At 46.0% G+C, this 21,816-nt stretch overlaps 2 protein-coding genes across 2 annotated transcripts; both read left to right on the plus strand.

Annotated features, from left to right (window-relative positions):
• Nucleotides 1-299: 299 nt before the first annotated feature.
• Nucleotides 300-12,900, plus strand: LOC117589702 (probable aminopeptidase NPEPL1). Its single transcript, XM_034281865.1, has 6 exons — nucleotides 300-494; nucleotides 1,686-2,698; nucleotides 2,764-2,920; nucleotides 5,927-6,103; nucleotides 12,578-12,688; nucleotides 12,748-12,900. Exons 1-6 carry the CDS (start codon nucleotides 423-425, stop codon nucleotides 12,877-12,879), a joined length of 1,662 nt encoding a protein of 553 aa, XP_034137756.1. The 5' UTR covers nucleotides 300-422; the 3' UTR covers nucleotides 12,880-12,900.
• Nucleotides 12,901-19,515: 6,615 nt separating this feature from the next.
• Nucleotides 19,516-20,973, plus strand: LOC117589745 (odorant receptor 67a). Its single transcript, XM_034281926.1, has 4 exons — nucleotides 19,516-20,375; nucleotides 20,438-20,639; nucleotides 20,699-20,854; nucleotides 20,920-20,973. Exons 1-4 carry the CDS (start codon nucleotides 19,516-19,518, stop codon nucleotides 20,971-20,973), a joined length of 1,272 nt encoding a protein of 423 aa, XP_034137817.1.
• Nucleotides 20,974-21,816: the final 843 nt, after the last annotated feature.

The following is a 21,816-nucleotide window of genomic DNA, read 5'->3' on the forward strand; positions in this document are numbered from 1 at the left end:
TGGAGTATCGAAATATTGCTGCGGTATACTTTAACACATTATTCAAGATCGCTATTTGATAAACAATCGAATAAACGAATATCTTAAAAACTGGGCAATTATGTGGTCAGTTGATTCATTAATCATCAAAAACTATATTTTCAGCTCTGAGAGTCTTAACATGCCAGCAATATTAAACAGAATATTAAAGTCGAGGAATATAGTTTTCATCGGTATAGTTTTGGTAATTTTTGAAAAAGATAATTTATACTTCGGTATATTTTTTAGGGTCAGACGGTATATTTTATTGGCAACCACGCGGTCACACTGAGTTCAAGTCAAATTGGCAAAAATTAAACAAAATTTGTCGAATCGAATTGCACTGACAGTGCACAATTTAGAGGACAAATTTATCCAGCGATCTGCTATCCGAGTGCCGGTTAATGCGTTTACTGCACTGCGCTCAGGCCCTACGCAGATTTGTATCCCGCAGCTACAGCAGCCGCATCGGAAAGGTGAGAGCCAAAAAAAACAGGTGCCAAACGGGTTGCAAATCTCAAAAGAGTTTCAAATTTGTATTAAAATGTATCAGTTTAACTAATGGATATCCAAAAACAGCCGACGACGCACCAAGCCCAATTTGTTTGCTGACGCCGCACAAAAAATAAATTTTTTGGCGAAAAACAACAGATGCTAAAAATAACCCGCAAAATATTTGCATAAACAGCCCAGCGCAGCGCCATGGACAAACAAGATAATATTCTTGCTCGAGCAGCGCTGCAATTTGCCGTTATACTGCGGCCCCGCAAGTGGGGACCACCCGCAAAGCGGTCAACGACCCACTTGTTGGTCCCGTTACGCTCGCTCAAGGTCATATCAGGTTCTTAGGCGTTCTCTCTCTCTGTCCCACTAATCTCGCGAGGCGATCTCCAAAAGAGCACATAAACATGTGCACGTATAGCTGTAAATGTGTGTGGTGTGCAGCAAGTACAGTGTGCGCCACAAAGAGTGAACAATTTGGTGTATAACAGTTGTGGGCCACGCGCTCACTGCATTGCTGCAATCTGTCGAACAGAGTTTCGTTATGTTTGCCACTTGTGCGATAAGAAATGATTTACTCATTCAACAGTAGCAGCTACTTCATTGTGCAATGCACTCACAGTTTGGAAAGTGTTCCTAAATAAACACACTAAATTTGGACACATTGGCGGTCAACATGTTTGCAGAATGATATGAGAGCTTATCTTTAGCCAACAGCTGCCCTGAGCTGCCCATAAATATAAATATTGTCCCTGGATCAATGATCAATTTTGCTGTAAGACTTAACGAAGGAGTAGCTACCGACCAGAACGTGTAATTTGCCCTAGGAACCATCGGATGCAAGCATCCCATTTGGAGCGTAGATTTCAATCTGTGAAATCTTTCGCTTAAAACATATTCAATTGCCTGTAAGAACATTCCGCATAGCTTTTAAGCACACGCATTTCTATCGGGGCTTTGATTTATGACAGAAGAGCATCAATTGAATGTGTGTTTATGTATGGCCTGGGCAAAGTCGTCGACTGATAACGATGTGGGGCACTTTGCAATGTAGTAAATCCCGAGATTAACTCTGATTAGATACAGAACAAACTCAGCTTATCGCATAGCTTAACGCATTTGCCGAGCACAATCTAACGCATTTCTCATTCCTGTTACTCTTCCAGATGGCCACGGACATCAGAATTAATGGCTCGTTGAGCGCCAGCGATCCGCAGGCACACCCCGTGCTGATCATCGGACAGCTGCGTCATCTGAATCTCCTGAAGTTCGACAATCTGGCCAGCAAGCTGTGCCCACGTGTGACCGAGGAGACCTTCCTGAATGCCATTGCCTGTCTTCATCCGGCGCCCACGGACAAGGTGTCGCTGTATCTGGATGTGGCCACAGTGGCATCACTCCCGTTGAAGGCGTCGCGTCACAATACCGCCTCGCGTGCCCACGCCATCACGCGTCTGGTGAAGAACCATGTGCTCAATGTGAGCGAGGAGAGCGTGGTGCTGGTCTGTGAGCGCGAGAACATCTTTGCCAGCGCCTGTGCCGTGGTGCGTGCCTTCCCGCTGTACTCCCGCAAGACGGGCAACGGCGCCCAGGCCAAGACCCCCACTGGGGAAGCTGGCGACGGGGACAACAGTCGCAACGTGGTCAACGTGGAGTTCGTTGTGATCGACAAGGATGGCGGCATTGAGAGCAACCCGCTCACCCCAGATGAGATCAAGTGCCTGAACGAGACGGCCCGTGGCATTCGGCTCACAGCGCGCATTGTGGACATGCCCTGCAACGAGATGAATGTCGATCACTTTGTTCAGACCATCGAGGAGTTGGCCCGGGAGCTGTTACTGGAGCCGCAGATCATCCGCGGCGAGGAGCTGCGCGAGCGCGGCTTTGGTGGCATCTACGGTGTGGGCAAGGCAGCCGCCGTACCCCCAGCACTCGTTGTGCTCTCCCACCAGCCTAAGGGCGCCCAGGAGACCATTGCCCTGGTGGGGAAGGGCATCGTCTACGACACTGGCGGCCTGAGCATCAAAGGCAAGACTGCCATGCCGGGCATGAAGCGTGACTGTGGCGGCGCTGCTGCCATTCTGGGCGCCTTCTATGCGGCAGTCAAGTGCGGTTTCAAGGACAATCTGCACGCGGTCTTCTGCCTGGCCGAAAACTCCGTGGGACCCAATGCCACGCGGTACTTAGCTAGCCATTGATTGCTCTTTAGAGTCTTTAACTAAATGTTTCCTTTTCCTTTTGCAGTCCCGATGATATTCACACTCTGTACTCCGGCCGCACCGTTGAGATCAACAACACGGACGCCGAGGGCCGCCTGGTGCTGGCCGATGGCGTTTGCTTTGCCAACAAGGATTTGAAGGCCAACATTATACTCGACATGGCCACGCTGACAGGCGCTCAGGTGAGCATTTGCTTTCTATTATAGATGAGAGAATGTAAGCACAGGCTACAAAACTCTCTTTTGAAAGGTTTCAGCTTTAGCGACTAATAACTAGAGCTTTGGAAAGTAGAGCAGTGGATTTCGGTATACCCAAATAGCTCTTACATCTCACAAGATAAATCTCTTAAATTCCTTGATCTTCCCTTTGCAAGATAGTCAAGAAGTTAGGCCAATCTTCTTCTGAAATTATAGGTCTTAATGATACTTTAACACTTAAACTGTTATGGCTTGCTTCAGGGCCGCCATTGGAGGCCTTCCTCTGGGAAGTCGTTGAAAAGATGCAGGTATTTATTTCGTTTGAAGTTGTCAAAATCAACTGAAAGAAACGATAAAAAGCCTGCAAATTATGAAGAGCAATTTCGAGATTTTTTTAGAGAAATTATTAGATAATGGTTTAGGCCAAAGTCAAGTCGTCTTCTGTTGCGAGTATTTACAACTGTTTCATAAACATTTGTAGCCCCACAATAATCACAGCCAGGGCACAGCAAGCAGCATTCATTATTTTTGCGCAGTTTTATCTGCTACTTAAATATGTATCTGCCACAAAAAGAAGACTTTTTATAGGCATTGAAGCTCCAATGAAATGAAATGAGAGAAACAGAAAAACAACCGAGTATCCATATCGAGGGTTGTTGACGCGGCTGTCTTATTATCTAATTTATTAGGAAAGAAGCTTCGCAGATTTTATGTTGGAGTTCTTTGCTTTACGAGACGGCTCAAATTTCAATGAATTTCCAGAAAGAAAGTAGCTCAGCATTAAGGGAGAATCATTGACCGACGAATTTGGCCTCGAATTGTGATTAATTTAGTCCATAATTCCCATAAAATTTGCTTTTGAATGCTCTATGAAAACTCTTGCTTTAGCTATTGTAAATTTATTTACATAAATCACAAAAATAGATTTTAGATTCCTTGAGTTTTCGCTTAAACTGCTGTAGTAATTCCCTCAACTTCGAAGCCAACAAATTATTTTGCTAATGTCCAAAGTAGTTGCCCGTTTCGAGATCCATCCAACCACCTGGCCTTGGACATAGATTGGTGTTGCTGCTCCTCGGCTGCTGCTGCCTCTTATGCGAGAATTTATGCCACGCTTTATAAAAGTCACGAGGTTAATTGGAAAAATAAATTGCAAATTTGTTTTTTTCGCCGGCAACTTGGAGGAGAGAAGACTAGCAGAAGCAGCAGCAGCAACAGCAGCAACAGCATTCCCAGAACCACAACAACAAAGAGATTCGATTGTTGGTTGTTGTTGGTGTCGCCCTCTGGTGTGTGGCAGCGGATGGGTGGTGGCTGAGCGTGCGGCAGGGACTGGGAATGGAGCTGGGCTGGTGTTCGTTTTCGATTGCAGCGAGAGCAGCGACTGAGTAGCTGCTGCTATGGCGCACAATTACCATAAATCTTGACTGCAATTTGCTTAAAATATGATGCCAATTTACGTTATTTGTGGTTCGATGGGAAATAAATCGAAGCTGGTCACGGGCTCTGGCAGTGGCTGCTCCAGCAACGGGCAGGACTGCGAATGCGTGGCACCCATAAAGGCTTGGGCGCGCCTTCGCAGACTGCATTGTTTCGGCAAGCAAATTCCTTTGGAACCCTAAAATAGCTTCAAAATGCCGCCGCAGTGCCTAAAACCAGGAGCCAGAACACTTCCGGCAAACACCTCCCTGGCCCCAGCCACACGCCCACCACGGCCACCCTGGGAAGTTTTCAACATTTTGCTATTTTGTTTAGAATTCCGTTTTGGCGCTTGTAGTGCTTAATTTCATTACCAACACACACACACACACACAATACACAGACACACACTGAGGCACACTCCCAGACAGGATGCAATAATATTAATTGCCAACATTCGGGGGCAGCTGCAACGGGGAAACTGGAGAGAAACAACAGTTGCAGTGGCAGGCAACATTCAGCAGACAGCAGCCAAACACTTGGTGCATACCCTACACCCTAACTCCAGCAGAGAGTGTTACACAATTGGCTTGGCTTGAGTTCTGCCTATCCAAGGTGTACGCAAATTCACCTTCTGCTTATCAAAGTTCCAAACCAACTTGAATTTGCTATAAAGCTGACGTCGTCCGCTGTGGTGAGGATCTATACCTCCCCACGCACTCTCGGCTCTCAGAGAGACAAGCGTTTATTGGTAGATTCCATGGTAGAATTACTAATTTCACCATGGACTATTCCACATTGTTCGTACAATTATGGCAAGTGTATACCAGCTTCGACTTACTCTTCTTCGCTTTTCTGTGGCATTTTTGCTCTTTTAAATTTTATGTTCCTGCTTGCTGGTTACACCTTTTGCTGTTGTTTTCAGCTGTGTGTGCCGCTGCATCTGATGTTGCTTGCTGCTGCCGTTGTTGTTATTGCTGTTGCTGTTGCTGTTGCCTGATGCTGCCTCCATTTGTCCGGCTGCAGTTTAACACGCGCCACGGAGTGCTTGCCACCGCCCACCCCGTTCCCTACCGTCCCGCACGGGGGGGCTGCTGTTGTGTTTGGGTGTTGCTTGTGCTAAATAACCTTGCACCTTTTTATTGCTGGTCGCGTCGGAAGCCTCGCAATTTTCGTTGCTGCTTCCTGCAAACCTCTCGGCACGCTCCACTTACAGTTATTTTCGCTGCTTTCCGCTACTCTCTCCTCTTCGCTGCTCTCCTCTCTGCTGATTTTCGCTGCTCGCAGCTCCACGCCTCTCCTCTTTGCTGCTCTCCTCTCCACTCCTTTTCGCTCCTCTCTCTCTCTCTCTCTCCTCTCAGCCTTTTAACATTGTTAGTTGCTTTACCGTTTTATTGCTGGCATTTTGTTGATTGTTGCTTGTTTTCTATCAACCTCCACCCCGGGCTACCAAGGGGCGGGCACTGGCTTTGGGTTGACTTTTAAATATATCTTTCAGCCATGCCATTGAATATTTCATTTGCCATACACTCACATTTTGTTTATTCTTTTCTATATTTTCTTTCTTTTTAGGGCGTAGCAACAGGCAAATACCATGGCGCCATATTGACAAACTCGGAGACATGGGAGGCCAAGTCGTTGCAGGCTGGACGCAAATCTGGCGATTTATTGGCGCCCATCATTTACTGCCCCGAATTGCATTTCTCTGAATTCGCATCGGCCCTTGCCGATATGAAAAACTCTGTGGCGGTAAGTACAAATCTACACTTTCCCCTTTTGCTTTTTTTGCTAAGATAAAATAAATAAAAGCAATATAAATAGAGAACAAAAAGTTCCAATATTTTAGATCTTTAACGAATGAATAATAGCAAAACTTTACCTTTAGTTTACCTTTATCTTAAGTTTTCTTTTAATGCCTGGAAATTCTGTAATCAAATCGAATTATTTCGCCCTTAACCCAAACTATTTTTCTTCACACTTCTCCAAGTCATTGCCACGCTCCTTTTTCTTCATCAATGTGGCAGCAGCGACCTCAGCTAGAGGCACAGCCAGACGACCCAGAGGAAATCCCTAAAGTAGCTTAATTTATGCATTATCGAAGACACCCCATGCCGCGTGGAAGTTTTGCCCAGCCTCATAGATTCGATTCTCAACCAGAAGACAGAGAGAGAGAGTGAGAGAGTGACTTTGAAAAAGTTTTAATCAAGTTTCGGTGTAACTTTATTCATTTGTTTTCAATTCATTTTCTGTATCCACTTCCTTCCTGCCACTACATTCTGACTACATTTTTCTTCATGTCTGTTTTTTCTTTGCTCTAGAGATATTTTACACACATTTTTAATTAACTTTATCGCTTGCACTCAATGTTGTTCTTTTGTCTTCGCTCGACCGCACCGCCCCGTACCGCACCGCACCGCACCATTGCGGAAAAATGATGAACGTCATGTTTGGTTTAAAGATTGATTAGTATTACTCTGATTTATGCCACAGACCTCATGCCACACCCATGTAGCCCTCGCATGTATCAAAAACTTTGGCGTTCCATCTATGCCAGCAGCCACTTTTGCAGCCATTAGAGGAGGCAAAGGATGGGCAGCAATAAACCCATCCCAGTGGAGCTGCCTGGCTGCCTGGCTGCACTGCTGCCGACTCAAGCCCTCGGGGCACCGAAGCCAAGCCACAACAGCAAAACCAAATCGAGTTACCTTATTGTACGTCGAAAACGCTTCGGATCAATGGTCATTCATCATTGTCACGCCGTGGGCGAGTGGGTGGCCGGGAGCAGGACGAAGTGCGGGACTGGTGCGTAAATGCCAGGCAGGTCAAGTGGCGTGGCAATTTTGGCTACCTGCCAATCGTTCACTCCCTCTCCTCCACTCTTCTAACTCTCTCTCGGGCTTTGCCTCTCCTCTCTGGCTAGCTGTTGGAAGTACCTGCAATGTGCACTGGCAAAAAAAATGCGCACAAACGTTACACGCGCGCCAGCAAAGTCGTGGAAAGCCGCAAATTGCTTTCGTTTTTTACATTCGAATGCTTTGAATCGAGCGCGTGCCTTGCTTCCAATTGCTTCCATTGTTATGCGAGTCTTTTTTTTGACTACCCAACAGATAGATGCACAAGCGAAATATGCAAAAGAGAAGCTCCAAGAATCCAAAGGGATATTTCATAGCCATTGAAAACGTTTACGCTTCTAGTTGTCAACTAACTTTGGCTAAATATAAATACTATAATAATTCGTAATCGCAGCTCTGGTATTACCTTCGCTTTACCTTCCCTTAAGCTCCCTCTAATTTCTGCCAGTGATTCTCCCTGTTTGACTTTCGACCCGCAGCTCTCTTTCCATCTCTTTTGGCCCCGCTTGTTTGTGTCTCCTGTGGGAAAAAAAATATAGGAATCAAGTCAAAATATCACACCATTGCAGGTTTGCATGCCACACACACACACACACGACATGCAGTCATCCACTGCCCCCCCTGCTCTCATCCGTGTTGCAGTTGATGTGACAGCGCCGCGCACTTTGTCAATGGGTGTCTGTGATAAAGTGTTTTAAATTCCAAATGCATTCAACGCTAAATGCAAAAAAGTTCTGAAATACCTGCCAAACCCATCCACGTACCGTGGACTCCAAAATGGAGTTCTTTTTGTTGTTGTTGGTGTTTTAGCTGCTGCTTGGCGGCTGCCGGCTGGCTGCTGGCTGCTGCCTTTGACGCAAATTCCCAGGCGCTGCGTTTAAATTACATGACCTGGCACACTTTTTTTTTTTTTGGTTGGTGCCCTTTGTCTTTGGGGGCTCCTCTCCCCCCCACGGTCTGCCACTAAATGGAGGGATTATGAGTGTTGTTAGCGGTCGACGGGCGCTTTGTTGGCTTTGTCTGTGGCTGTGGCTGTGCCTCATTTTGGCAGACACCCGCACGGACAGCAGGTTGGGCCAGGTGCCGCCCTTTAAATAACTGATTACAATTCACTGTTCAGTGGCCAGTTTTGGCATGGAATTGGCATCTCCCTCGTGTGGCATACACGTATTTTGTGGTGGTCTACCCGTCATGGAGGCTGTCAGGGCAGTCGATTGAAATCGATTTAGTGGTGCTGAAGCCTGTAAGCAGATAATTAGAGAAAGCTTTGGGAAAGGCACATAAATCGATTGGGTAGAGAGGCTGCATTGGCGCATAAATATAGGCTCAGGTTTAACCAAATAATGGAATAGTTTCTGCACAAATTCGTTCGATTTTCAGCATCAATTGCATTATTTAAAAATGTTTTAAAACCTTAAAATATCTCCAGCTTTACCAACTTTTTATTGCTAAAATAATGTCAGTAAATGCTTCTCCGCTTCTGATGGTCAACGTCTCGAAATGAGCCCTCGAAATTCCCATTAAATTTCGATATTCTTCGAATTACTTTCACGTAAACTTTAACCTTTTTTGGGTGTCTCGTTGGACTCCTAAGAATGAATGCCCCGCCCTTCCAAGCCACTAAGCACCAGGCAAACATAAGAAAGTAAGCAAAATCAAATCAAAGAGAAATATCATCCCAAAATTTGGGAAACTTTATGACCGCGACCTAGACGCCAGCCGCCTACCCAATCCATGGCTAAATCAGACTTCTTGCCGGCCCTCTCTCTGGGCATCAGCTGAGCGGGGGAGGCAACTGTGTTATAAGTAAAACATAAGCAACACGGCGGCAGTGCAATAAAATTTGCTTAAACATTTGCAATTGTTTCTCAATTTTCTTCGGCGCGTCTAAGACGGAAAGTTGCTTGCTCCATTTTTATGGCTGGCTGAAATTTGTTGCCATTGTTGGTAATTGATTTTTATGTTAAATCGTAAAAATGTTCTGCAGGCAGAGCATGAATTTTAGATGGAGCCTCCATGCCCCCTTGTGGCAGCAACGTGTTGCAGTCTGTTGTCGTGGCGATGTCTTTACGTATGCGTAATTGTTTTTTGTTGCTGTTTGGCTTTTGTTTTACACTTTTTATTGAGCGTCGACATTTTAAATTCAATGGCAGGGCAGAGCGTGGCGTGGCGTGGCGTTGCGTGGCGTGGCGACTTTTTACGTGCTTTAATGAATTAAATTGAACTTTTTATGCGGCTAAAGTTTTTTTACGGCATTTCCTGCAGGCGCCAAATATTCTCAGAGTATTCCCAGAGTCCTTTGAGTATTCCCCATCGATTTTGCTGTTGTTCGTTCCTGTTGCGGTTTGGCTTAGCCAGAGTTAAGTTTTTGATTAAAGTCGGCGAGTGCATAAATAATGCCACAGCTTAGTGGGTTTAAATGCCACAGCAGAGGGCAGAGCATTGAGGCGGAGGAGTGTATTGCGCCTGGGCCTGGCCAAGTCACGTCACCGCCTTCGCAGCAATCTTTCCGCTTGTTATGCTCCGATTTCCGTCTCAACTTTTGCAAGCAAAAGAGATCTGAAGAGGCGACATCCCATTGAATGTTTCTAATATTTTTGTGTGCTTTTTCTGCTCCTCCCCCTTGGCTGGGATAAGTTTTTTAAAGTGCAGCGCGACGTTGCGAAAATTGAATAAAAAATTGTTTGCCGCCTTCAGCGAGTCGTTTCGATGGCTGGCATCGATGCTGTTGGGCAGAGGGGGGGGGGGGGGCGTGGCAAATCCCTTTGGCTGCTCGTTCGTTGCTCGCTTATTGAATGAATGTGTAATTGATACTTCACTGCCACTGCCACTGCCAGAGCTGAGAGCAGAGACTGACTGCTGCTGCCTGGGGGGCGGCTTCAGCAGCTACGCCTGTCAGTGGTGTAATCTTTTGTCAGACTCCCGTTGCCTGGCTTTAAGATACTTCTCTCTCTCTCTCTCGTGGTATCTCGTGTATCGTGCTGATTGAATATCAGCAACCGCAGCTTAAGTGCGAAACAATGACACTGCTCGCTGGCTAATTTAACATCAAGTTAATCGCAAATGAATCGCCAATTGCGGATATGCTGGACAGCGACCAGAGACCAGCGACCAGCGACCTGCGACCTGGTTTCCGTCAACGTCGACACTTGCACATGTCCGTCATATGCGGGATCGGGCGTTGGATTGTTTGGGGTTGCTGGGTGGTGGGTTTGTGTTGCTGTTTTGTGTGGGATTGCTTTTGGTCACGTTCTAAAGCGCAATTAGTTGACGGTGCCCATTGTCAAACTGTAGGACAGGGCATTGGCTATGTGTGTGGCAAATTCTATCTGTTTGTGCGTGCGCCCCAGCCTGGTTGTTTACCAAAGGCCAAGAGAGAGAGAGAGAGAGAGGCAGAGAGAGACAATCAATGGCGGGGCCTAATGCAATCAATGTTAATGACATTATGTTGACAAATGTTTGCCATTATTGATGGAAAGCACGCTCGGTCGGGTTTGGGGCAGGGACTGCGACTCTGTTTCTCTGTGCGTGTGCTCGGCCTGACCGGGGGATTGTTAAACATTTAATTAGCGCCACAGATACAGCACAGATTTGAAGGCCTTCGATTTTTGGCAGCACTTTACACTCGCTCCCCCTCTAGCGATATTTCCAGCTTTTGTTGCACCATTTTCAGCTTCATAAAGAACTTCTGCTGCCGCTTAAAGTGCATGTAAACTCTGACAGCATCAATCTGGTGGCACCACTTCCGCTTTGCCTTCGACTTGATTTAGCAGGATGCAAGTTGTTCGGGGGGGAGCTATGTAAGACACACATGCCCCAGGCAGATCGAATCGCAGCGCATCGCATCGCATCGCATCGCAGCGACTCGAAGTGGAGTGGCAGCGACAGCCGCAAGTTTCATAACAAAATCTTGTTATTAGCTGCAAAAACCGCCAAAAGCAGTGTGGCAGTGGCAGTGCGGCAGCCACAGCATCAGCATTTGTAGGAAGCAGAAAGCTCTTTGGAACAACTGCTAGAAAAACAAACGTCAAGTGTGGTGTTTGGCCCGTCTTCTCGCTTGCTGGATCCTTTGCTGTATGCCTGACTGGCGGACTGCCTGACTGCCTGACTGCCCTCTGCCTCTGCCTTCCTCTGTTGCTTCAATGGACTTTTAACTTCCGCTGCTGCTCAACGGACGATGTTTGCACGTCCTGCCCATGTGTGTGAATTTCATCTTGAGCAGCAACAGAACGCGCGTTGTCATGTAATTTTCACTGCACAGCATACCCCCAGCTGTCCGCTCTAGTCCTGTCCCGCTTGAGTCCTGCTGCTGCTGCTGCCTGCTGCCTGTTTCTGCTGCTGAAGTCTGCCAGTTAACTCCTTTTTTTGGCCAACTGTCAGGCAGGCAGCATGCAGCATGCAGCAGGGTGCCAGTGTGCGTTGCATTTCTCCTTTATTTGGCTGGTCCTCGCTGCTGATGCTGCTGCTGCTGCTGCCTCCTGTGTGTGTTTCCTGTGTACTTTATGTTTGGCATTTAAGCGCTGCAATTTCCGCTCAAGTTAGTAGAGCGACTGCTTCCGCCGTGCAGCTGCCAGTGCATGGCATATAATTTAGGCATTAGCACACCCAAACCAAGCAAGCAACCCACGAGGTGTGATTCAACAGTAGGCGACACTAAAGTGGGAATCATTTCAGCACTTGAATGGATCCACAAAAGCATTTTCTGCATCGAAAATGTTTGTTTCATTTGCAAGTTTTGTGCTTGTTCCTGCAGCACTCGAATTTGAATGAATTAATCCAGTTAGCCTTGGGGGCAGTGGATTGCTGCTGGCACTCGAGAAATGCCAACAACTGAAGGCGACTAATTTCCTTTGTGCTGTGTACAATTTCATTTTGCTGAATTGCATTTTTCTCTTGCTGTTCCTTCTCTCTTGACTTGTCCCTTTCTTGTAGCTCATACTTTGGTTTGCTGGCTTCCTTTTGTGTAACTCATTTAATGCTTTTTTTTGCACGAATTTTCTTGTTTCTCCTTTTCTATAATTGATCGAGCGTCGATCTGCATGGTTTTAAAGTGGCCATTTGTTCGGTATTTTTCAGGTTATTAGTATTCCTGGGTTGCCGTACTGCCAGATTTGGGTTATTGGTGTTAATGGGGCTGCCGTATTGACTGAAAAAGATGGTAAACTCCTGTCTTGTTGTCGAACTGCCCTCGACTTGCACATTCGTCTCTATAAATATATTTTCTTGTTGCGCTCCACACCACAGGACGCCATTTTTTTAATAAAGCGACGCCAAGTTCTGCTTGTTGCATGCCACACACACACACACACACACACACACACGGCTCTATGTCCTACATGTTTAACTCTTGATTTCTTCTTCGCTTTTGCAGGATCGACAGAATGCCCAATCCTCGTGCGCCGGCATCTTTGTGGCCGCCCATTTGGGCTTTGACTATCACGGCGTTTGGATGCACGTTGACATGGCCACGCCCGTTCATTGCGTAAGTTATTTGTTCACTAAATGTATGCATATTTATCTATATTTTGTTGTTGTTTACAGGGAGAACGTGCCACTGGCTATGGCGTTGCGCTGCTGCTGACGCTCTTTGGCAGCCACACAAACTCCTCGCTGCTGCAGTCCATAGCGCCCACCGATGAGGAGCCACCCACCAAGCGTCTGTGCCGCGATTAGCCACAGCAACCAGCAAGTGCCTTAACCATTAGCCTACCATCTTTTTTCTATGTCTAACGCTACAACAAACATTTATTCAGCCTAGAAAGGCCTTGAAAAAAGAAGGCAAACAGAATTGTAATAAATAAATGAAAATGGAGAATTTAAGAAGGGTTTTAGGAGAGGTTCAAGGTGGGTTTGGAGCAGCTCTACTCGATGTTCAACTGTTTAGAGGGAAGCTCCACAGATTTTCCAGACTTTGTAGAACTTGTTGCTGGAATTTGGATGATTTAAAAGTGAAATGTGAAGCAAACCAAGCTGGATTTTGCTTATACTCTTGCCTTTAGCTCCCTCCAACCACGCTGTATTTATTTCAAGAGCAATCCCAGTCTTCTTTTGGTTATGCTCTTACCTTCAGCTACCTGCAACACACGTTATATTTATTTCCACGAGACTTGATTAGCTGAATTCACCTCCAGCAGTGTTGGTGGGCTACTCGAATGCACTTCTTGGGGTACTTTATTTTTTAGCTAATCCAATTTGCAGCTCCCGTAGTTAAGTCAGAGAGAGAGAGACACACCCCAACACAAATTTCCACGTGTATTGTGTGTTGTGTACAGTGGCAGGTTTGCTGCCATTGTCTGCTCATGTCATCCTTTGGCTGTTCAATTAAGCGACACTCTGGCTGCTCTCCTCTGGCTGCTGCTCTTCTCTGTATGCTGCTGCTGCTGCTACTCTTGTCGCTTAAGTGGATTCATCAGCATCAGCATCATCATCAGGGTGATCATCGTCAGTCGGCACACACCAGACGTTCTCCGTGCTGCCACTGCAATTGTGTCGCCCAGCTACAGTTCCCGGCGACAATACAAATTAAATTGCAACATCATTGTGCCACGTCGTCGCCGTTGCCGTTGCCGTTGCCATCGCTGTCGTCGTCTTTGTTGCCTACTTTCAAGTCGCGCGCTCGCCTTTGTCAGCTGTCGGTGCGTCGGAGGGGGGGGGTTGAACGAGTGAGAGTGCCACGCCCTCTTGCTGTTCCCTCGTCCACGCCCTTTCTCCGCTTGCCCCACCCCGTCAACACCCCGGACTAATGCCAATGCCGTGCACTTTTATTTGCTGAATTACATTCCGTCGCTGCAGTGGCTTTCCCTTTTCCTTTCCCTCATCCTTCCCCTTCTGCTGTCCCCCACAATTTGCCTTCATTTTTATTTTCCTTGTTATTGCATTTCGCTTTTGGGTTGTGCTCTTTTGCTCTTTTATTGTTTAATTAGCTTGAAATGCGTTTATTTTCATTTTCAAGTGCTGTAAACAGCGGCGTCAGGTGTGAGGCAGCCAGGGACAGGGAGTGAGTGTCTGAGGGGAGAGACACTCGGTGGACTCTCCAGATATGTGCAGGTGATTTGTTGAACTGTGAAATGTAGCGCAAGTAATGCTTCAGTCTCTCCTCACCCCCAGCCCTGATCGAAAGTTAAATGTGTTTACCCTTGTCCCGACATTCCCCTGGCACTGGCTTGAGCTGTATCGACTGGCAGCGGTGTGGCAGAAACATGTTGCAAGTGCATTTAACATTCCAAAGTGGATTTGTCGGGCAATTGAAATGTGTTTGCTCTGCCCCTGGTTTGTGTTGCCATGTCTAGGGTTATCCCTGGTGCCCTCGTGTGTGTGTGCCATGAAGTGCCGCAAATAGTGGCTCGTAGCTGTGGCAAAAGGTGAAGTTCTATTTGGATTTCCATGCCCAAGCAAAGGGCATTGACAACACATTTAAATTCATATTTATTTGACTTTTTTGGGTGGTGTTAATAATTTGATTCGACTTGAAATGTTTGGCATTAAATTAGATTTAGAATTTACTAATTAAATTACTAAAATAATCCCAAAAGTGCTGCCCAGATTATGTGCGATTTTTAGCAGCTTTTGATTTAATTTTTAATCAATTTCTAAGCCCCCCGATAAATGCTATTTGACATATGCAACCGCCACGCCCACATCACATGAACAAATTCCACAAAACTTTGGCTGACCATTAGGCGGGGAATTTTTGCGAATTTTGGGATTATTTGGGAACCCATGAAGAGGCCTTCAAATTGGTTATAAATGAAGATAATTAAAAACTTTACCAAAGAGTTAAATAAAGCTAAATACATGTCCAAAAAATATACAAAAATCTCTTAACGAATAACTCGTTTCCGCTCTTTCCGTCTGTACCTGTCTGGCAGGTCTGCATAAATCGCATCCCTGGGTAATGCCCGCGTCGTAAGTCGACCACTTGCTGTCCTTCTATTTGTGCATTTAGCCAATTTATTAGTTTTGATTTAACGTTCACACCACAGATGAACAACATCAATTGTGCATTTCGATAATTCCCATCATTTGAAGCAATTTAAATGCCAAATATGTCAGCAGCAGAGACCGCGACTGGCACAGGGGCTGGGACTGGGAGAAACATTCGTAAAATTGGTTTGTTGACTGCATTCATATCACTCATGCGACGTGGGAACTCGACCCCAACGAGATTGAACCCTAAACGGCTTACAAACACAGAGAGAGAGAGAGAGAGAGAGAGAGAGAGAGAGTCGAGCCGCTAAAGCCAAGTGGTCGGCCAGCGTCCTCTGGCCATTGGCCATAAATATCTTCACACTGAGACTTGGCCAGCAGCAGTCCTCGGTCCTCGGTCCTTGGTCCATCGTCCATGGCCGTTTCCCTTTGCAGCAGTTGACTTTTGTCGCATTGCCGCTTGGCCTCCAGTGGCACTTGCTGGCGTCTCTCTCTCTCTCTCTCTTTATTTTTACTGCCCCACAACTCAATTTGAAGTCAACAGCCCAAACACACACACAGTGCGTGCCCCAGTGGCGAAACAAAAACAAAAAGAAATATTAGAAATTTCCTGGCCGAGGAGCGGCTATTGTGGGCCACTCTCATTGTTTTTGCCGGAGCATTCTTTGTGCGACAGCTTAACCCCAGCACAGCAGTTAAGCGCTGTACAAGTTGCCGAGTAAATCCCGCACAGAAACATAATTCTTAGCCGCACCTCAAGTGACAGAGATCTGGGGCTTAGGCCGTGTGCGCCATCTTAATGTTTAATTTTTATGCCGGGGTCGCAGGATTCGATATGAAAAATGGATAATAATTTCCAGAAAAAGTTACAGCTAGAGATACTCCCAACAGATGGCAAATAAATAATAGACAACGAGCGGGCGGGTTGGGCAGGCAACATAACAAATTGTCAATTTATAAAGTGAAAGTTTCAGCGCTGCTAATGGATGCCAAAAGTTTAATAAATAATAAATTAACTGAAATACTTTGTGGCTAGCAGCAAAACAAAAATATGAAAGGGAAAAGGAAAAAGGAAAAAGGAAACGCAAAACCAAAAGCAAACGAAAAGCGAAAGGGAAACGCAAAGAAGGAGTGAAAAAGTGAGGCAAAAGTAAGTCCAAAGTGAGGAAATGCAAAGAAAAGCCATAACAGTCGCTGTCTCGGCGGAGCAATAGCTGTCATAAAAAAATAAAAAACGGCAGAATACGTAAAAAGGCGCACAACAACAAAACCAGGCAGGGGCAGGGAGCAGGGCAATTGGTGGCAGCTAACCGCAAAGCAGGTGGCAAAGGAGTTGAGCTGCCGAGGCCACCACAGGGCAATAGCTTAAAATTAGCTATAAGCAAAAATTACTTTAAAATGGTTTAAATGAGTGCAAGGCTGGCATATAATAAGCCTAAAAGCAGGACAGCCGAAACAAAGCAGAAACGAAGGAGCAGCGGAGCACCGGAACAGCGCACACTGTGGGTGGGCTCTGGCACCACCCCAAGGGGCCATGCTGTTAAATGAAGAATAAAGCAGCAAAATACAAATACAACATGCAGAGGGCAGGGCAGCCGCAAGGGGAATTTACTTGCAAGGTGACGTTGGCCGCTGTGGGGAGCAGCAATCAGATATTCACCACGCGCAGAGAAACAAGCGCTGGGAAGGAATGGAGATGGAGAAGACACTCCCCTGTGGTGAAGACTTCACCCGTAAGTAAATTCACCATGGGCAGGCAGGCCAGAGCAGGCTGGCAGAGAGGCAGAGGCGGGAGTCGATGCAGTTGATACCCTAACTGGCCTTGGGGATTGCCTGCGCCTTAAGCTAGCGAGCGATTGTTCTGCAAGTTTCAGTCTTAAATAAGTCAAAACTGGTTCCATTTAGTTTAATTTATTTTCGTATTATTTTCGATCACAGCTTAAAGGCTTTGCGCCAACTTCTTGCAAATTCTCACACACACCCCGCGAGAAAGTGTATAAAAAAACGGCTGCCTATCTTTCTGTTTCTGCTTGCGTTTCTGTGTGTCTGATGGCAAACATATTTTATGAGTTTTATTGTTGCTTCTTTTTAGCCCCCAACCCCCGCCTGCTACTACTGCGACGTCTCTCGGCGCGGCTGATAATAAAACTTGGCCGCTGGAAGGCAGCAGAAGCCCGCTGGGAGCATAATCGAGCCCTTTTACATTGGCCCTGGGTGATTGCATGTGTGGGGGTGTGAGTGCCGCTGCTCTCTGTCTTTCTCTCTCAGTTTTTTTGTCAAAGGCAAAGCTAAAAACATTTCCACGAATTTAACACACACTTTCACAACTAATTGTTTATTTATATAACTTTATGCTTAAAGCAGAACAATGAAGAAATGGAAGCAGGCACAGGGCAGGCACATTTTATGTATCATTTTGTGAGAATTATGTGTGGTTGCAGAACTAAATCTCGAAGGCTAAGAAAAGGTTTCGTTAGAAATGATTGGAATAAGAATATTCCTCAGGGATAAACATGTAAAGCAAATATATTCTTAGGCAGTGAATAAACTCTATCAAGCCAAAGAGTTTGCTTGAATAAATAATACAGGTAAGGCATCCGAAATATCTGCTTATAGGCATTATTCATCACATCTTCCACATGTGAAAGGGCATGACAAAGTGTGCTTTTAAGCGTAAAGAACTTACGAAAGATGTGAAGAGGAAGGAGCAACCATGTATCGCATGCTTTATATTGGCTCACGTTGTGTTGTCTTCGTGGAGCAGCCATTTTCCAACGAAATTGAAAATGCAGCGGGGCAGGGGACTCCGTAGACGAAGTCGTGAAGCCACTCCATGGGCGGCTGCACCTTAAATGCCAGTGGAAACTTCGACATGCCTCATTAAGGCAACATATTCGAAAAATGTTGAGCTGGCAATCGGCAACAGAAAATAATAAGCTTGATAATAAAATAATGCTGCAGCTAACAATATTTTTTGGAAACTTTTGCACAGCCCCCGAGGCCCCGAGCCTTTTTGTGCCAGATAAAACAAGGACGAGTATCATCCATTTATGCTGATGTTTAATACAAGTCTCTTGGCTGCACTCGCAGCCCCGGGGGCGCTCACAGAAAGGAAAGGAGAGAGAGCCTGGCAAAAAGGATTGACAACAGCCGGAGCATATTTAAATTGCTTTTGGGTACCTACAACCTAATAAAAAGGACAGTAATCAAGGAGGGGGCACTTGGGCGAAACTTTAGCTTCAGTCAAGTCACAAAACTTGGACACAAAAATAAAGTAAAAGAGAGAGAGAGAGAGAGAGAGAGAGGAGAAATATGCCACTAGGATATGCATGAGCAGAAGCTTATGCACAGCATAGCTCATGAGTCTTGCATGTCGCTCGTTGTGCAGTTGATAGTTTTCCATCCTGAACCTGGACATGAACCAGCAGGTGAAACTGTAACCCAAACCTGAACCTGCTGCCATCTTGCACTTAGCCAAGTGCACAAAGCAACTAAGCAAAAAGACTCGTTGCAGGCAACTTAAGGCTAATTTAAGTGACTTCGATCTGTATCTGTATGAGTATCTGGCAGCAGGAAGAGTCTCAGCCCGAGTATGTGCATTGTGCGTGTCTCTGTCGCTCTCTCCATGGACGACTCTTACTCTGCCCAAAGTGTCCCGGTTAAGCTGCTCTTCTTGGCTTTGCTGTGTTCCGCTGTTCTGCTGTTCTGCTGTTCTGCTATTCTGCTGCCATCATCAATGAAAATGCTCGTAAATTATGCAAGCCTAGGAAAATAAGCTGCACTCAAGTGCGTTGCCTCCCGTGTGCCTGCTGCTGACTGCTGCATCCTTCCTGCTCCTCTTCTTTGCATCACCTTCAGGTCTCTCTCCACTTGAGCATCTTTATTCACGCTGCACTTTGAGCCAGTTTACAGGGCGTGATATGCGTGATATTAAATGAAATTACATAATGGCCACGTGCAACGTTGCAGCAGCAGCAGCAGCAGCAGCATGTAAAAGGCATAAAGAGAGCCTCTCAATGCTTAATCTTCCTCTGTGATTGATTACGCCTGATCCCCAGGGTTCTTCTCTTGGTTTTTTAATCAAACTCATCTTTAAAGGGAATTACTTACGGTAAGTTCTCGACAATTTGTGTCTTTAGTTAACTGAAATTCAGTTCATTATTTGCCTCCTCCTGAGGTTATTGATTGATTGGGATCGATTTTTGGCCAATTAGCTTTGTTGTGCCAACAGCAATCCACGTGGCTGATAAACCGCAACAATTTGCGCATAAAAAAGGAGTCCTACAAGAATGTCCTGCGGTTTCCGCCTGTCACTCGAGACTATAAAAGCCAAGCCCAAGCACTGGGCAGGCCAGCAATTGTTTAAGCACTCAAATCACAGCAATGTCGGTGAAGTTTCTCAAAGAAAAGATACTCAGTCGAAGGGTTAAGAGCCTGGAGCAGCCAAAGCGCAAAGCTTACATCGTCTTTGAGGACTTTATGCAGCTGCCGGTTTACTTCTATCACACAATTGGCCTCAGCCCCTATGAGATGAGGGGCAGCAAGAAGCCTGGCCTCGGATTTCACATACTCTTTCTCATACACATGGTCAATGCGAACTTTGTGCTGGCCATGGAGATCACTTTTGTAGTTGTTTCGTTCAGGCACAACGAGAACTTCATCGACTCCTGCATGGTGATGAGTTACATTGGATTCGTGATTGTGGGGGAGCTGAAGATCGTGACGGTGCTGCTGCAGCGGAAGAAGCTGACCAATTTGGTGCGCCAAATGGAGTCTATCTTTCCAGCTGCCAGGCAGGAGGAGCAGGAGGAGTACAATGTCAAGAGCTACTTGCAACGCTGCCTGCGCTACACGAAGGGCTTCGGTGGACTCTACGTGACACTCGTTCTCACCTACAATGTGTTTGCCATCTTCACGTACTTCCTGCAAAAGTGGATTCTGCACTCGCCGCATCCCAAGCAATCGCTGCCATTTACACCGATTGCTCCCTGGGAGTGGCGCGACAATTGGAAGTATTATCCCACATATTTTCTGCAGACGCTGGCGGGTACTACCGTCACTTGGGGACACATAGCCGCCGATCTCATGATCTTTGCCGTGGCCATACAGGTCATCATGCACTTTGATCATCTGACCAAGTCGCTGACTGAGTTTACGGTGCGAGCACAGACCGAGGTGAATGGCGCGGACAAAGACTTAAAGGAGTTGCAGGCACTCATTGGCTATCATAATAAGATCTTAGGGTGGGTTAACGGAAACCCCTTTGTACTCCCCTTTGATTTTGCATTCCCCCTCTTTCCCCTAGCCTCACTGGCGTCATGAACGAGGTCTTCGGCTTCGCTCTCTTGCTCAACTTTATGGCCCAATCGGCGCTCGTTTGCTTCGTGGGCTTTCAGATGTCGCTCGGCATCAGTCCGGAGTTGCAGGCCAAACTGTTCCTAATTTTGCTCTCTGCCAATTCGGAAATTTATCTTATCTGCAAGTTCAGCCAAATGCTGATCGATGCGGTGCGTTACTCGTATTTATGTCCATCTCCGATTTATATTATTTTATGTATTTTCCGCAGAGTGGCAGCATAAGTTTTGCTGTCTATGACATGAACTGGTCGCAGGCCGATTCGAGATTCCGCAAGATGCTCATTGTGCTGGCAATGCGTGCCCAGAAGCCTGTCTGTCTCACGGCCACTGTCTTTTTGGATATCTCTATTGGGACCATGAGTGTCGTGAGTTCATGCCGATTCCTCCTATCATAATTCGTTTTCTAATCATTTATTTCTTTGTTTAACAGTTTTTGCGCATGTCGTACAAGTTCTTCTGTGCCATTCGCACGATGTATCAGTGAGCCAAATACACATTATGGCAGCTATATTAGTGAAAATAGTTGCACAAGCGGTAAGGATATTGCTCTTTCATCAGCGCCATTAAAATTAAAACTTGTTCGTAGCCACCAGACGTTCTGGTCCAGCACCATTGAAAGCAGTTGATAAATAATAAATCACATTTATTAAGCGCTTTAGTTTTCTTTGTCTTTGGAACTTTGTGTGGGCAAATCTCGAAGCACAGCTCGAATAAGTGTTTATCTGTGTTTAGCTATTGAGCTTTTTGCTGTGGAGTTCATTAAGAGTCCCGTTAGGTTCGCTGACGAAAATGTGCAGTTTATTTTGCAAACGAAAGCGAAAGCAAGAACGAAAACTACCTGACTACCTGCATGGCCGACGGGCCCTCACGCAGAACTTTTTCGAAGCGAGCAAGAGAAAGCGATCGAAAGAGAGAGTTGGAGCAGGTAGCGGCGGCTGCTTAGCTGCGCAAGAGAGCAACTCGGGGCTGCTGCTAAGCTGCGCAAGAGAGCAACTCGGGGCTGCTGCTAAGCTGCGCTCGAAGTGCAGCTACGAAGAATGCGAGATGGATATACGAAAGAACGGACTCTGCTGCGTGTAAGCGTACATATGTATGTGCATATGTACATTCATACATGAATATATGCATACTGAGTAGCTGAAAAATTTGAAGACTAAATATTGGGCTGGAAAGCCCATCGTAACTAAACGTAAATTTATTATTTAAAATGTTATTTTAAATATAGCTTTAAGGCGTTTTATTCTCGTACTCAACTCTTTATTTAACTTCCAGCTGCATTTATGCGTCAAAGCTGTTCCAAAAATATTGTTGAAAGCTGTAAAATTTT

Source organism: Drosophila guanche, unplaced genomic scaffold (genome assembly GCF_900245975.1).
Source record: "Drosophila guanche unplaced genomic scaffold, DGUA_6, whole genome shotgun sequence".
Taxonomy (NCBI): Eukaryota; Metazoa; Arthropoda; class Insecta; order Diptera; family Drosophilidae; genus Drosophila; species Drosophila guanche.